The 13,234-nt window shown below is 37.9% G+C and overlaps 2 protein-coding genes across 2 annotated transcripts; one reads left to right on the top strand and one right to left on the bottom strand.

Annotated features, from left to right (window-relative positions):
• Positions 1-453: 453 nt before the first annotated feature.
• On the top strand, positions 454-3,178 carry LOC122094301 (peroxidase 42). Its single transcript, XM_042665064.1, has 4 exons — positions 454-831; positions 935-1,123; positions 1,668-1,833; positions 2,379-3,178. Exons 1-4 carry the CDS (start codon positions 601-603, stop codon positions 2,786-2,788), a joined length of 996 nt encoding a protein of 331 aa, XP_042520998.1. The 5' UTR covers positions 454-600; the 3' UTR covers positions 2,789-3,178.
• A 2,487-nt stretch (positions 3,179-5,665) lies between these two features.
• Positions 5,666-12,974, bottom strand: LOC122094430. The gene is made up of 6 exons (XM_042665233.1): positions 12,032-12,974; positions 9,361-10,227; positions 8,389-8,579; positions 7,028-7,234; positions 6,746-6,806; positions 5,666-6,341 (listed from the first exon to the last, which is right to left on the bottom strand). Exons 1-6 carry the CDS (start codon positions 12,299-12,301, stop codon positions 5,733-5,735), a joined length of 2,205 nt encoding a protein of 734 aa, XP_042521167.1. The 5' UTR covers positions 12,302-12,974; the 3' UTR covers positions 5,666-5,732.
• Positions 12,975-13,234: the final 260 nt, after the last annotated feature.

The following is a 13,234-nucleotide window of genomic DNA, read 5'->3' on the forward strand; positions in this document are numbered from 1 at the left end:
ACATAATACTTCAAACTTGAAGAGTTATAGTTAAATAGATCATTTAACTCACGGTTCATGAGTCCTAAGGAAAAAAAAAAAAAAGGAGGGTTTTCATATAAGTTGTGTCAAGTTTTTAGTTAAAGAGGAAAAGTGAAATTAAGTTATTCGGTCCGATTTTAATTAGATCTATCAGTTCTTGGTATAAATTTAGATCCAGACTTAATCGAATTATAAATACTTATTTTTAGATTCAGGATTTAACCATATTATAATAGATTTAATTAGGTTCAGGCTATTTGGTTCGAAACTGAATTCCGTTTTCGGTTTCCGATTTCGGTTGGATTTGACACCTTACCCACAAGAAGTTCAGGATCACAATAAAATAGTAAATGCTAAGTTGCAGACAAGTGGATATTTCTTTTGATAAGATAGACAAGTGGATATTCATAGAATAAGAATTTCAACCAAAACCCAACTCTGCCCTTTGATTGTTACCTTTCTTGTAATTTCCTCTGTTTTCCAAATTTGCATTTGCTTGCTCTTTTGCATTATTTAAGAGCATAAATAAGGGAGATCAAACATTGCAAGTGACACTGATTTGGAACTCTGGGTAGGGAAATGGGTTCCAAGGCTTTCTTCTTCTTTGTTCTATTCTCCTTCTCTGCTCTGTCTCTCAGTCCTGCTTTTGCAGAGAATGAGGAAGATCCTGGCCTTGTTATGAACTTCTACAAGGATTCATGTCCTCAAGCAGAAGACATTATAAGGGAGCAAGTCAAGCTTCTATACAAGCGCCACAAGAACACTGCATTCTCATGGCTGAGGAACATTTTCCATGACTGTGCTGTACAGGTAAAACTGGAACCCCCATTGATTTTTTTTGATGATTTTGGGTTTAAAATCTCTTGTTTCACTTGATCTGACCTTTCCCTTCTTTAATTTTGTTGTTGGGTAGTCTTGTGATGCTTCACTCTTACTGGATTCCACAAGGAGGACCCTGTCTGAAAAGGAAACAGACAGGAGCTTTGGGTTGAGGAATTTCAGATACCTTGACACCATTAAAGAGGCTGTGGAGAGGGAGTGCCCTGGAGTGGTTTCCTGTGCAGATATCCTTGTCTTGTCTGGAAGAGATGGCATTGTTGCGGTACTCACTCTATAGCCCTTTTCCCCCTTCATCTTTGGGCCTGTAGTGTGTCACTCTTGGTTTACTACTCTACTTTCTTTTCCTCTCCTCAGATGGTAGGGTAGATTGTGGCTCACTGCTGTAGATTTAATTTCCTTCAACTTTTGTTGCTTTCTCCACCCCCCCCCCCCCCTTTTCTTTTTGATGAAGCAGTTCTTCCTGTTCTTGATTTATGCCTGATCCTGCTTTAAATTGAACTGGGTTTGTGTTCTTGCACTTTTTTCTTTCATGGAGGATGCTCTTGACTCCTAATCCTAACTGCTTTAATGAATCTTTGCCCTGTTTCTTACTTCTTTTCTCTTGTTCTATTTTGAGATCTTGTTCCATATCAGGCTTGATTCCTTATACAGATCTATCTTTGTGTCTAGTTTCATTAATTTCTTAGCATTTCAGTAAAAGTGTTGTTAATTAATTGCTTTGGAGTTTGGTAATATTCATAATTTCTTCCTGTCAAGTCTTGTAAGTCAAAGCTGATTACTTTTATCTCTTCTGTTCTTTGGATCAGCTTGGTGGGCCTTACATCCCTCTCAAGACAGGAAGAAGGGACGGTAGGAAGAGCCGTGCAGATATACTAGAGCAGTACCTTCCTGACCACAATGAAAGCATTTCAGTGGTGCTTGAAAGATTTGGAGCCATGGGCATCAACACCCCTGGAGTGGTGGCCTTGCTAGGTTTACATCATCTCATCATTTACTACACTCATGCATGCTACATACATACTGTTAAGTTTGTCTCGAATTTTCGATCCGTTTTGAAGGGGGTGCAGGCATATGACTTGACCGACCATGACCCAATAGATCAGCCCGCAACCGACTTGGAAGAGTATATAATATACTTTCTTCTTGTTGAGCAAGCATTGTAATTTGGAGGTTTTTAAGCATTGTAATTTGAGTGTTTTTCAAACTAGGGTTTCAGAACGAGTTTAATTGCCACTATTTGGTTGTTCCTGAGTGATCACTATAACCTCTCTTTTACAAAGTGAAACATCTTTTTCTTCACACGAGGATGTAATACACCACATTGGTGTGTGAATCTTGTTAAATCTCTATGCAATGTGCGAATCTGTGTTTGTTTATTTGTTGGTGTTTGTTCTTAACACATACATTGTTGGTGTTTGTTCTTAACACATACAAACAACATGCATCATCTTGTGAATATATAACCATAAGATTATCATCATTAATGGCTCACCATTCTTGTATTATTAATTTTGCAGGAGCTCACAGTGTAGGTCGCACCCACTGTGTGAAGTTGGTTCATCGTCTCTACCCAGAAGTGGATCCAGAAATTAACCCAAATCATATAGAGCACATGCTCCACAAATGCCCAGATCCAATCCCAGATCCCAAGGCAGTGCAATATGTGAGGAATGACAGAGGAACACCCATGAAGCTGGACAACAACTACTACAGGAACATATTAGACAACAAGGGTCTTCTAATAGTGGATCACCAATTGGCCAATGACAAGAGGACTAAGCCTTATGTGAAGAAGATGGCCAAGAGCCAGGACTACTTCTTCAAGGAGTTTTCAAGAGCCATTACCATCCTTACTGAGAATAACCCTCTTACTGGGACAAAGGGTGAGATCAGAAAGCAGTGCAACGTAGCCAACAACCACCATTAGAGTGTAAAGAGTAAAGATTACTCTTACTAGTTAACTACTACTGCTTCCCATATGGCCCAATAAAGGCTTTTATCTTCTACTTCATGAGACCTTTTCTTTTGAGAGGGCAGGAGTGAAAAGCTTAGTGGAATAAGAATTGGGTTCAGTGGGTTTTTGTTTCTTTTTTCATGGAGAGTGGTTTAGTCATCAATGGGATTGTAGTGCTTGGCATGATGATGGCTGCTGGTACTGTTGTTATTGTGTCTCTGTAGGCTTTTCTCTCTTTGTTTAATGGTGGGTTCATCTGGTTTTGTGCTTAGGGTGGATGATGTGTTGGGGATGTAGATGATGTATGTATGTGGAGTGGTGGTGTATGGGACTATGGGTTCCAATGGTAATGGTTCTTTATAACTCATGCGTGAGAATCCCCCCCACCCCCGGGCTCTCTTCTCTAGATATCTTAACCTTATCTTCTCTTAATTTAAAGTGAGAGAGAGACAGAGAGAGAGAGAGAATCAAGGGATAGTGCGGTAGTGGGGTCTTAAGAAGTTAGAAGGTTGGGGTCCATATTGCCAAGAGAAGATAAGAAAAAAGAATGGAATAGAATAGAAAAGAAATGGTAAGAAAATAGAAAAAGTATGTGTGTTTAAAGAAATAGTAAGAAAATAGAAAAAATATGTGTGTTTGGTTACTATCAGAGAAGAGAAAAGAATTTTTTTAATTTTTTGTATTTTTTTATGCTTTCTTGTGTTTTTGGTAAGAATATTTTTTAGGTTGTAAAAGAAAATTTTAGCATTTTAAGGTGAATTTTGAAATTTAAACATAAAAATAATTTCTTAAAAAAAAAAAATATATATATATATATTGTATTTTTTTTCTTTTCTTTTCTTCTCTTGACTACCAAACCAAACACAGCGTTATTTGTATGATGAAATATCTAGCTTGGTTTGGATCGATGGGTCTAAAGATTAGATTAGCCATAAGCTATGGTTTTCAATCTGTTTATATTAAGTACAGTCTATGCTTATTTTATGGCACGCAAAATAATAAATAAAGACTCAGCTCCATTGTTATAAATCAAATATTGAATATTTTGAATAAATTCCAAAATCCAATCCACCCATTGACCTAAGATTTTTAATAATAAACCAAAGTCTCTTATATAATTAGTTATAAACGATTTTTATAAGCATTTGTCGCAATTGGTCTTGTGATTTGTGAATATATATATATATATAGTAGCACATTCTAATATATTCCCATGGGAGAGAAGTCACTTTATAGAAATCTGAGTTTACACAAGGGTGGGTCTCAACTCAATATATCAATAATTTTTTTTTTTAAATAGTTTGAAAACTACCCAAAAATCAAAATGCTAATCTTAGTGTCTGATACTAATATTATAGCCCAACACAGGTCATGTGAATGCTAAGTTTTAAACCCCCTATCCCCCCCTTAAAAGGTCTTTTTCATTGTTCAATATCTCATGAGTCATGACTCATGTAATCTGTAGAGGTAGGCTGGTGTGAGGTTAGCAAAGATCAATGAAAATAGAAGAAGGGAGAGGGATTGCTACTATGCTAAAGTGCAGTTTCCCATTAATGAGGAGGTGGGTAACAAATCCTTGGATAGGGGTTTTAACGAGGAGAGGATGGAGTCCATGGATGGAGCTAGAGTCCAGTTCCCCATTAATGAGGAGGTGGGAAATCGAATCCTTCGATAGGGGTTTTAATGAAGAAAGGGTGGAGTTCATGGATGGGATGTGACCGTGTGAGGGTGTGCACATGAATCTACACACTGAGATAATCTTATCACATTGCGAACATCTAATCTAAGAAGGGTCTCAAATTTGGCAAATCACCAATCTGGAGAATGGGTAAGATGCATGAACAGATTCCTCCACGGTGGGCTCAGAGATTTTTTTTTTTTAATTAATTAAAACTAAAGTTAAATATATTTTATGATTGCAATCTTAGCTATTTAATTGAGTGTATTATTTTTCCAAAGACCGGAAGCATAAATCATATAAAATGAGTAGCCAACCTAAAGAGACGTGATATTGTTTAATTGCAAATTTACCAAAGACGGCCCAAATTTTTGCTATACAGCAGATAAGATGGGATATAAATTTTTTGGACAAGTAGACCTCATGTTCCTCTTCCGACGTTTTAAGTTTCAGTTAAAGTAGAGTTTGTTGACATGTAGAATTTCACTCCAAATGAAATTCGTCAAGTGGTTAAAAAAAAGCTCCACAAGCACAAGAAAAACCATGCAGAAGCAAGAATCGTATCAGCTAACTCAACAAACCTTTCTCATAGTACTACCTAGTGTAGTTGGTGAGTTGTGACACACAAAAATCCTATGGTCACCAAAAGGTCTCGAGTGCGAGCCTCCTGGCTGCTATCTACTTCCCTCCCTACCTAAAAAAATAAAAAAAAAACTTCCAGGACTTGATTTTGAGAAATCTAAAAGAATATTTGGTTCTATTCTTTTTTCATCTTGGTGGGAATTAATACTTGTAAGACACTGTGTGCATAAAAAACTTGGTCATTGAGAATTACATTTGAAGGTAAAGAGAAAATTCTCTTCATTGAGCCTCAACAAGCACTCTTTAGTTGTTCTCTAATGACATGAATGATCCCATATGGATGGTAAAATGGATATTATTTACCATAAGGAACAATAAGTTTGACAATTTGCCTCTAAACTGATAGGTACTTTAATTAATTCAGCCCTTGATCATCACAATTAGTCATGAATCCTATAGTTAACCAAACCCAACTATCAAATAGTTTCCTATGAACTCATAAGGGATAACCTCTAGGCATGACTTGATAGGTTTGCATCGATGATTTCACAGAGGCCAAAATGCAGAAATTGACTACAAAATTTTCTGGTACAATTTCCATTTCCATGATATGTAATGTTTTACACAAGAAAGCAAACATGAGTAGTTATCAGTCCATTACTTACAGTTTGCTGATGCCTTTTTCACTTTGGAACTACTTGAGCTGCTATCAGAGTCCCTCTGAGCTCCCTCCATGGTAGTGTCTTTCTTCCCAGTGCCTTCAACTACTTTGCTGCCAAAGGGGATACTGGAAGGGAGGCCATAACAAGGCAGTGTATGAAGAGAGATGTAATTCGTGGAAGGAGGGAAAGATCGGTAACCATATGTAGATGGGTAAGGGCAAGAAGGAACTGCATTCATATGAGGCCAACATGTAATTGGCATAAATGGGTTTGTTGGGTGGGGTGGGAACATGGGATATTGAGTTGGTGTGTGATTTGCATGGTAGGAGACTTTGGGGCTGGAACTAGAAATCATAGGGTTTGAAGTAGGAGTATCTCTTAGTGCACGAGATGGCATCGAAGTAAAAGCTGCCATTGCGTGAGTCTGGAGGGATGAATACCCCATAAGCCCAAATGGTATAGGTGATAAAGGGCTAGAAGGAACAGGTGGTAGGGTTGAAGATCTCAGCGAACTCCGGGACTTGCCTACTGAGGCTGTTTGCTTCTTGCTGCTAGGTTTCGTCGGAACTGGTTTCCCAGCAGACTGCTGTGAATTGAGGCTAGACTGTCACAGAAAAAAAAAAAAAAAAAAATTATCAACCATGAAAGAAGAAAGTGTAAATTAAAAAGGGCATACCCGGTGTACAAGGCTCCCGCATGTGCGAGGTCCAGGGGGGCAAGATCTACACAGCTTACCCCAAGAATGTCGAGGGTTGTTTCAACTGCTTGACCACCAGGTCGCAAACATGCAATTGCTGCATAGACACATGGTTCTTTGTTTCACAATTACAAGGTTATTGGTTGCATCATGATTTTCCTTTTTTGACTTACCTTGGTCATACTAATTCATTTTGTTGAGACAGTATCAAGTTTTAAGTTTGACAATACATTTAGAGTTTCAACCCTCCAAAAATAAAATTTAGAAGAATGAGAACCAAACAGTGATTGGTTAACGATCTATGGTCTTACAGTGTCAAAAGAAAGTGGATAAGGTTGAAACAACTCCTCCCCTTCAGCATCTTCATCTGTCCTGCAAGAAGAAGTTATGTTCCTCAGTGAAGTTCCTTTTTGGCCATGGCTGATCCAAAGCATTCCAAATCTTTTGGTGATGTTTATTTATTTTATGCATGCACTAAGGATTTGACTAAAGTATATCTAAGATCAATCTTAGAAAAGATTTTCAATCTCTTCCATTAATGTGGCTTAGGTCTGGTGGGCTGAAGCTAGCCACTCTGTATTGAGTGTGAATACCTGTAATATTTCTGAAGCAGGTCCAAGTTCCTGTACTTGGTCTCCCTTTGAACAACATCATCGGGAAAACCAGCCATAAACAAAAGTGTGATACCCAAGGCCTTGAAGAAGAAGCTTCCACCGCGAATATTTACCAGCATTGCCATCTGGCAGATAAGTGGCCCAAAAGATTTCAGTTTGTTCCTTCCCATACGCTGCCTGACATACCTGCAACAACTCAGCCCATAGATATCTCCAGATTAGGCTGAAAGCTGATACTCTGCAGAGTTAGTGATGATATTAGCATAAGCAAACTTCTTGGTAATACCCATAAAAATTAACTGGTCAGTGGTTTCTAATTTAACATAGCAGAAAAACACCTTGTCTTTGATTTCCAAAATCATTTTGAACTCTCAAATGCATATGACTTCCTTCAAGTAGACTAGCCTATTAATTCCTACTAGAATGTTAGTTATTGATGATTTCTCTTGAATACATTTTTCTTACAAGAAATAGTACTGCATGAGTGGGATCATTAACATTAACCTGGCACACCATCCTCATGCATAGAACTTCTTCAATTGCATCTCCTTCATTTCCTATCAAAATGAAAAAGTTAAAAAAGTCTCCTGGGCTTGTTGGTTGATACTAATTTAGCTCAGTGAGGAAATTTCAATAAAACATTCCTCGATTTGTAGCCATTTGCCCTTTCTGTCACTTATAATGAACAATGTAATTACTTGCAGAAGCAAGAAGTCACATTAGAATAAATACATGGTGAGTCCGACTGTAGTGTGAATTCGCTTGTCCATGGGGTACATAAGCTGCAATCTCATTCTCTGACAAGCTATTCCAATATTTCAGAACTTATTATCCCCTGAAATCCATCAGGAGAATATAACAAAATATGCCAGTTTACTGTGAAAGAAACTGCCACTTAGCTCTTCTGCTGTAATACCAATATTAATTGAACATAAAGAGTAATCCTTCTTTTGCATCGAGGAATTTATCATCTGTATGTTTAGGTTAATCTTAGTTGATCAATCAACAAGGCTGAACTAACAGGTCAGCGAAATTATCATATATGTATATGCATATGTGGATACTTGAGCTCGTATTGGTCAATATGAATTGCCTTGGATGGGGACAAGTAGAAGGTCTAGCAGTTTAGCCCACTCACTTGAGTGTGTTGATCAGATCCATGGAAAATGAAGCACAAAGATTTTTTTTTTTTTCAAAAACAAAGCTTCAAGTCAGGATTGCATGTTTTCTGGTTAGTCATTAGTAAAAGATTAGTGACTTGGCCATGTGTAAAATGCTGAAGAAATCACTTCATGCTGAAAAAGGACAAGGATCCATACAAAGAGAAGTACTGAACTTACTCATTTTGTGGAAGATTACGTGTCCTCCCTCCATATTTTATGCACAAAAATAAGCATGATGGGCAGCTTGGGTCGGATGGGCGCATAACCTTCTCTTCTTCAAGTATTTGAACAGGACAGAGTATTGGATTCTGCCGATTTGGATAGAATACCTTCCTCCTCACTCCAGGATGCGCATATAAAACATGTTCCTGATAATTAATAAAACTTATTTATAATTGGCACAAACATATGATGAACTAGAAAGAGTATGGATAGGCCAAAACCTATTGCATGTTATTTAAAGGATGCCGTAAGCATAGCCAATCATAATTTAGAGATTTAGTTAATAACACTCAGTAACTCAAGTCAAATATCAATTCACCTATTACAATTACAAGATACAGCCTATGACCATCCTATTTCAACTTAACAACTTGGGAAGGAAATGGAAACATAATTCCCTGGATTCCATACAGATATTAATGGATGAGATAGGAAAAAACAATCCACAATAGAGCAAAAGGTCTACCATGAAGATATGCAGTAATTCAATGCCATGAAAATTATAGAAATGAAGATGTCCCTGAGATGAATTGACCATCTCAAGAATATTTTATCATTCAGTAGGGCCGGAAGAGGGAGTTTGCCTTCTTCTTTTTTTCTTTTATTACAGTGAAAAAGAAGTGGCTTTGCTGACCTCTACAGCATGGGATCTCTTAATTAAGTATAAGGTGCAGAAAAACACATGACATATTAAGGTTAATGAGTTGGGATTCATTGCAAACAGAAGGGCTAAACATGAAGAAGTGTATTCATGACACTTGTTACGAAAGGCAACAATGTCCACAGACAAAAAAAAGTTGCAGCTGCAACTAATGAATAACCTTAATTAATCAATACCATATTCACGAGCATATCCCTCTGGCAGCCATGTCATTGTTAGATGACCGAAGTTCAAAACTAACACATTCACAAAATAAAATTACTTACCCCAGGATCTTTTGGTGATACAAATGGCTCTCCCTTCCTTAATATGCTAAAGTGATTGAAGTCTAATTCATACATATCTTCACTCCCATGCCTTATGCCAAGAGAAGCAAAGATGATGATCTTCCGTATGGTATGAGACTGAGCATTTTTCAATAGAAGTGCTTCTGACTCTATTATTCTCTTGACTTCCTTTGGACAAAAAGCCACCTTTGGGGGCTTCTTATGCAATGAGAGGTTTCCATATCCTTTTTGCCTACTCTCCTGTCCAGAACCAGAAAAGTGGATCTCTGATGATGCTTTATATCTTTTAATCTTTTTGTTTTCTCTCCTGTTGTGCCTTTTAAGTTTTGTCTTGTTAAAAGTGGTTCCTGAATCAGGTAACACACAACCTTTGTCTTGATTTCCATTTATTTCTTGGCTTACACTCAGACCTGTTGGTTTGCTTGGATAACCAGGGAGTCTTTCTGTGCGTGGCACATGTATTCCCCCATCAACACCTTCTTCATGGAAATGCATTTTTAAAGTGTTGGCAACATCTAATTTGTCATTAATTTCCATATCCTTGTCATCAATATCAACATTGTCCTCATCATAGAACTCATCATCCTCATCATCACTATCATCTGTATCTTCACAATCTACAGCCAGGTCAATGTCTTTAAATTTTTCAACATTTAGAAGCTGCATCTCATCCATGCTCATCCAGTTGACTAGGTGGTCTCGTTGATCGGAATATTCAAGGGGCACACATGGAGAGTCACCCATGTTAGGACTCTTTGCAGTTTCTGCATCTCCAACTTCACCATTTTCTATCTTTTGCCGCTTAAACTTCTTGAAACTTCTCTCTGTTGCAGTGAGGCAATCAACCTGAGAGAGAGAAAATCACAAGTGGAACAAATAAGAACCCTATATGACACATCTGCAACAAAAATGTCTATTATTTTATTTACTTTTTGGATCACTCAGAGATATATGATTTGGAACATAAAAAAACACAAGTATTGGAGAGAGCCCTGAACTTTTTAACAGATTTTAACTTCCATAGTATCCAACCTTTGCAAACAAGAAATTTCCAGAATACGTGTGCTCTTCTGCAGAAAGAGCACTGTATTTAGATCTTCAAAGTTCAGGTTACAGGAAAGTGACATCACACAGTAAGTTATGGATCTCCTGGTAAAAGTGCATTAAGGCATCCAAATGGATTAGGTGATTCTATCCATTTAAACAAGGTGTTTATCTCTGATTCGTAGGACCACCCAATGATAAAGCAGGGTTGCTCCAAGTTATCCTTTGTTGCCCCCAATCTACTGTCAGTGACTATCCATTTCCATCATCTTTTCAAATTTAAAATCCAGTAAACAAAGATTTGAAATAGCCAGGGACAATATCAAAGATGGTCCATTTAGATGTTTGATTGCTGTGCTCATTTGTTACAATTGTTTTCCAAGTTAATGAATTACCTTATGCCATTTTCAGCAAATCAAAGGTCCATAAAGTTAAATCTTCTACTTCTTTTTCACCCATCTAGATTATGAACAAAATGATCTCACTACCAACTACTTTTCTTCTGTATATCCAAAACACAGCTCTTTTCTTTCTAAACTGATGTTTACTGAACTCACCTTTTTATTAACATTCTTTCCACCTTCAAATTTCATAAAACACTATTTTTCTAATAGATGAAGACATGATCTCAATCTAGATCAAATACAATTTATTTTAATTTTACCAGCTTAGCAAGAAGGAGGCTTCGTGAGACACGGAAAGTCTGTTGGTGTATGATGTCTTGTATTCCGTCGCAGTTTAATCCAGGGAGTACTAGTGCAACACCTAGACAGCCAGGACGGCAATCCCACTAGCCGGTTAGCGGGCCGTGGGGGTTGCAAGGGGGGCAGGAGGCCCCCCTGCATGCAAGGGGTGTAGGGGGGCGCAGCCCCGCTCGAATTTTTTTATTTGAGGGCAATTGTAGTTTAATCCGGATTAGGGTGGCAATTGTAGTTTAATCCGGATTAGAGTTTTTTCTCGCTATATATTTGTAGCCAGGGTTTCTTTCTCTGTAATGCAAGTAATACTGAGAGGTGTGAGGACGAGTGCTGTAACCCTATTCTCCATTGATAGTGAAGTAGGATCTCATCTCACCGGGGACGTAGGCAACCTTGCCGAACCTCGTAAAATCCGTGTGCATTGTTTGTTTTTTTTCCATTATCTTCTGCATCGTTTTAGGGTTGCGTTTCTACAAAGTCACCTAGTCCAACTCTACATGCAAACCAGTTCCTTGACTAGGAAGCCTGTTTTCCATGTACAAGTCAATTATACAATTGTACAAAAGAAAACCATGCAAGTCACTGCATGTAATTTGAATTCATTCAGAACAAATTCAAACACCTACAAAGCTCAAGAACTTAGTCATCCATGTAAATATTGATAAGTGGAGATCATCACTTACAGGGTAGTGTTTTATATACCTACAAAATCCTGAAAATAAAGTAATTAGCCCTAGAGATTAATTGAAAATCAGATACAGATTGTAATCAATTATAGAGAAAGACAGATACTGTTGAAATTTTGAAACCATCCCTCAATATGTCTGTGGTCCAGTTTAAGGTGTTTCAAATGAAAGACTGTAAAAGAAAGTTGAACAAACAGTCTTCCGTTGATCAAATGACCGTACCTGAGAAGTGTTAAGGAGGGAGGCCTTCTCCCTATCTTGTATCTGAGCTTGCAATAAAGATATTCTTTCCATAAGCTCTGCATTTTTCTGACGTTCTCTCTGCAACTGGGCTGAAATCTCTGCAACAATGTTAACTTTGTCTCCTTTCACATCCTGCTCGTCACAGCCCATTGGAGCTGGGTGAGCAGAAAACTCTAAGGAACACCCTCTGTTTCTCGCACACAATGCAGAAGCATTAACCAAGCTAGCACAGGAATGTAGTTCTGCCATTAATAATATCCAAACCCTGCTTCAAAATTTTAAAAGTTCAAGCAAAACCCACATAGAAGGGACTGTGCTTCAATGGAGAGAAAGCAGAGAACCGAAAACCCATAAAACAGAACCCAGTGCAACCCACAAAGTTCAAAGCTTTCCCGGAAAACCCATCAGGGATGAAGATCAAATACCTAAAAAGCAAACTCAAAACACGTATCCAAGATCAGAAACTTCAAGAGAATCAGCGAAATCAAATATGGTCTTTTTGGAGCAGAAGTTAAGAAAGTGAGCATTCATTCAACACATCAGATTACTTAAACCCAATACAGAGAAACTAAATAAGACGAAAAAAACAGAACCCAGATAGAATAATGGGGGTTATGAAGCATCAGACACATAGGAAATTGATGGAGTTACAGAGAGAAAACGGAAAAATGGAAAAAAGATGACTTCTAAATAAGAGAAATTTTCTGTTGTTATGCAAATACGTAGTCTTTAGAGAGAGATGACCAGGACTCAGGAGATCCTTTATGGGTTTGGTTATTGTATAAGAAAGAGGTGGGTACCGAGCGATGAGGCATGCAACACCACGTGCATCACAAATCCTTCTCAGCTCTCTCTCTCTCTTGCTCTTCTTCCTTCTCTGAATGAGTTCTCTCCTCTCTAGCTCTCCACTAGTGAACTCAACATTAATAATAATTTCCTGGGCTCCAAATTCCAGAATCCTTACTCATAAGACAAAGCTCTTAGGTCTTACGTCAAGTGAAAACCTTCGTACCTCGTAACTAGAGAGGTGATGGGCGAAAAAAGGGGTCCCCTCCCACCACAACTTCTGGCCCCCCCAACCGAGGCGTCCCTCACCAATTTCAAAGATCCTATGTAGTGTTTATTTTCCTGCTTCTGTTGAAAGATCTTATATTGTTAATTAGATCAGATTTTTTTTTTTGG

The sequence above is a fragment of the Macadamia integrifolia genome, chromosome 11, assembly GCF_013358625.1.
Source record: "Macadamia integrifolia cultivar HAES 741 chromosome 11, SCU_Mint_v3, whole genome shotgun sequence".
Classification (NCBI taxonomy): Eukaryota; Viridiplantae; Streptophyta; class Magnoliopsida; order Proteales; family Proteaceae; genus Macadamia; species Macadamia integrifolia.

Bases quoted from the DNA above. Each gene is read 5' to 3' on its own strand.
- LOC122094430 (XM_042665233.1), bottom strand. From the start codon at position 12,301: ATGGCAGAACTACATTCCTGTGCTAGCTTGGTTAATGCTTCTGCATTG. The intron at 7,235-8,388 runs GTAAGTTCAGTA...GAGTTGTTGCAG, and splicing joins CGTAATCTTCCACAAAATGA to GTATGTCAGGCAGCGTATGG. The intron at 6,807-7,027 runs GTATTCACACTC...TTCTTCTTGCAG, and splicing joins CTGCTTCAGAAATATTACAG to GACAGATGAAGATGCTGAAG.
- LOC122094301 (XM_042665064.1), top strand. From the start codon at position 601: ATGGGTTCCAAGGCTTTCTTCTTCTTTGTTCTATTCTCCTTCTCTGCT. The intron at 832-934 runs GTAAAACTGGAA...GTTGTTGGGTAG, and splicing joins TCCATGACTGTGCTGTACAG to TCTTGTGATGCTTCACTCTT. The intron at 1,124-1,667 runs GTACTCACTCTA...TCTTTGGATCAG, and splicing joins GAAGAGATGGCATTGTTGCG to CTTGGTGGGCCTTACATCCC.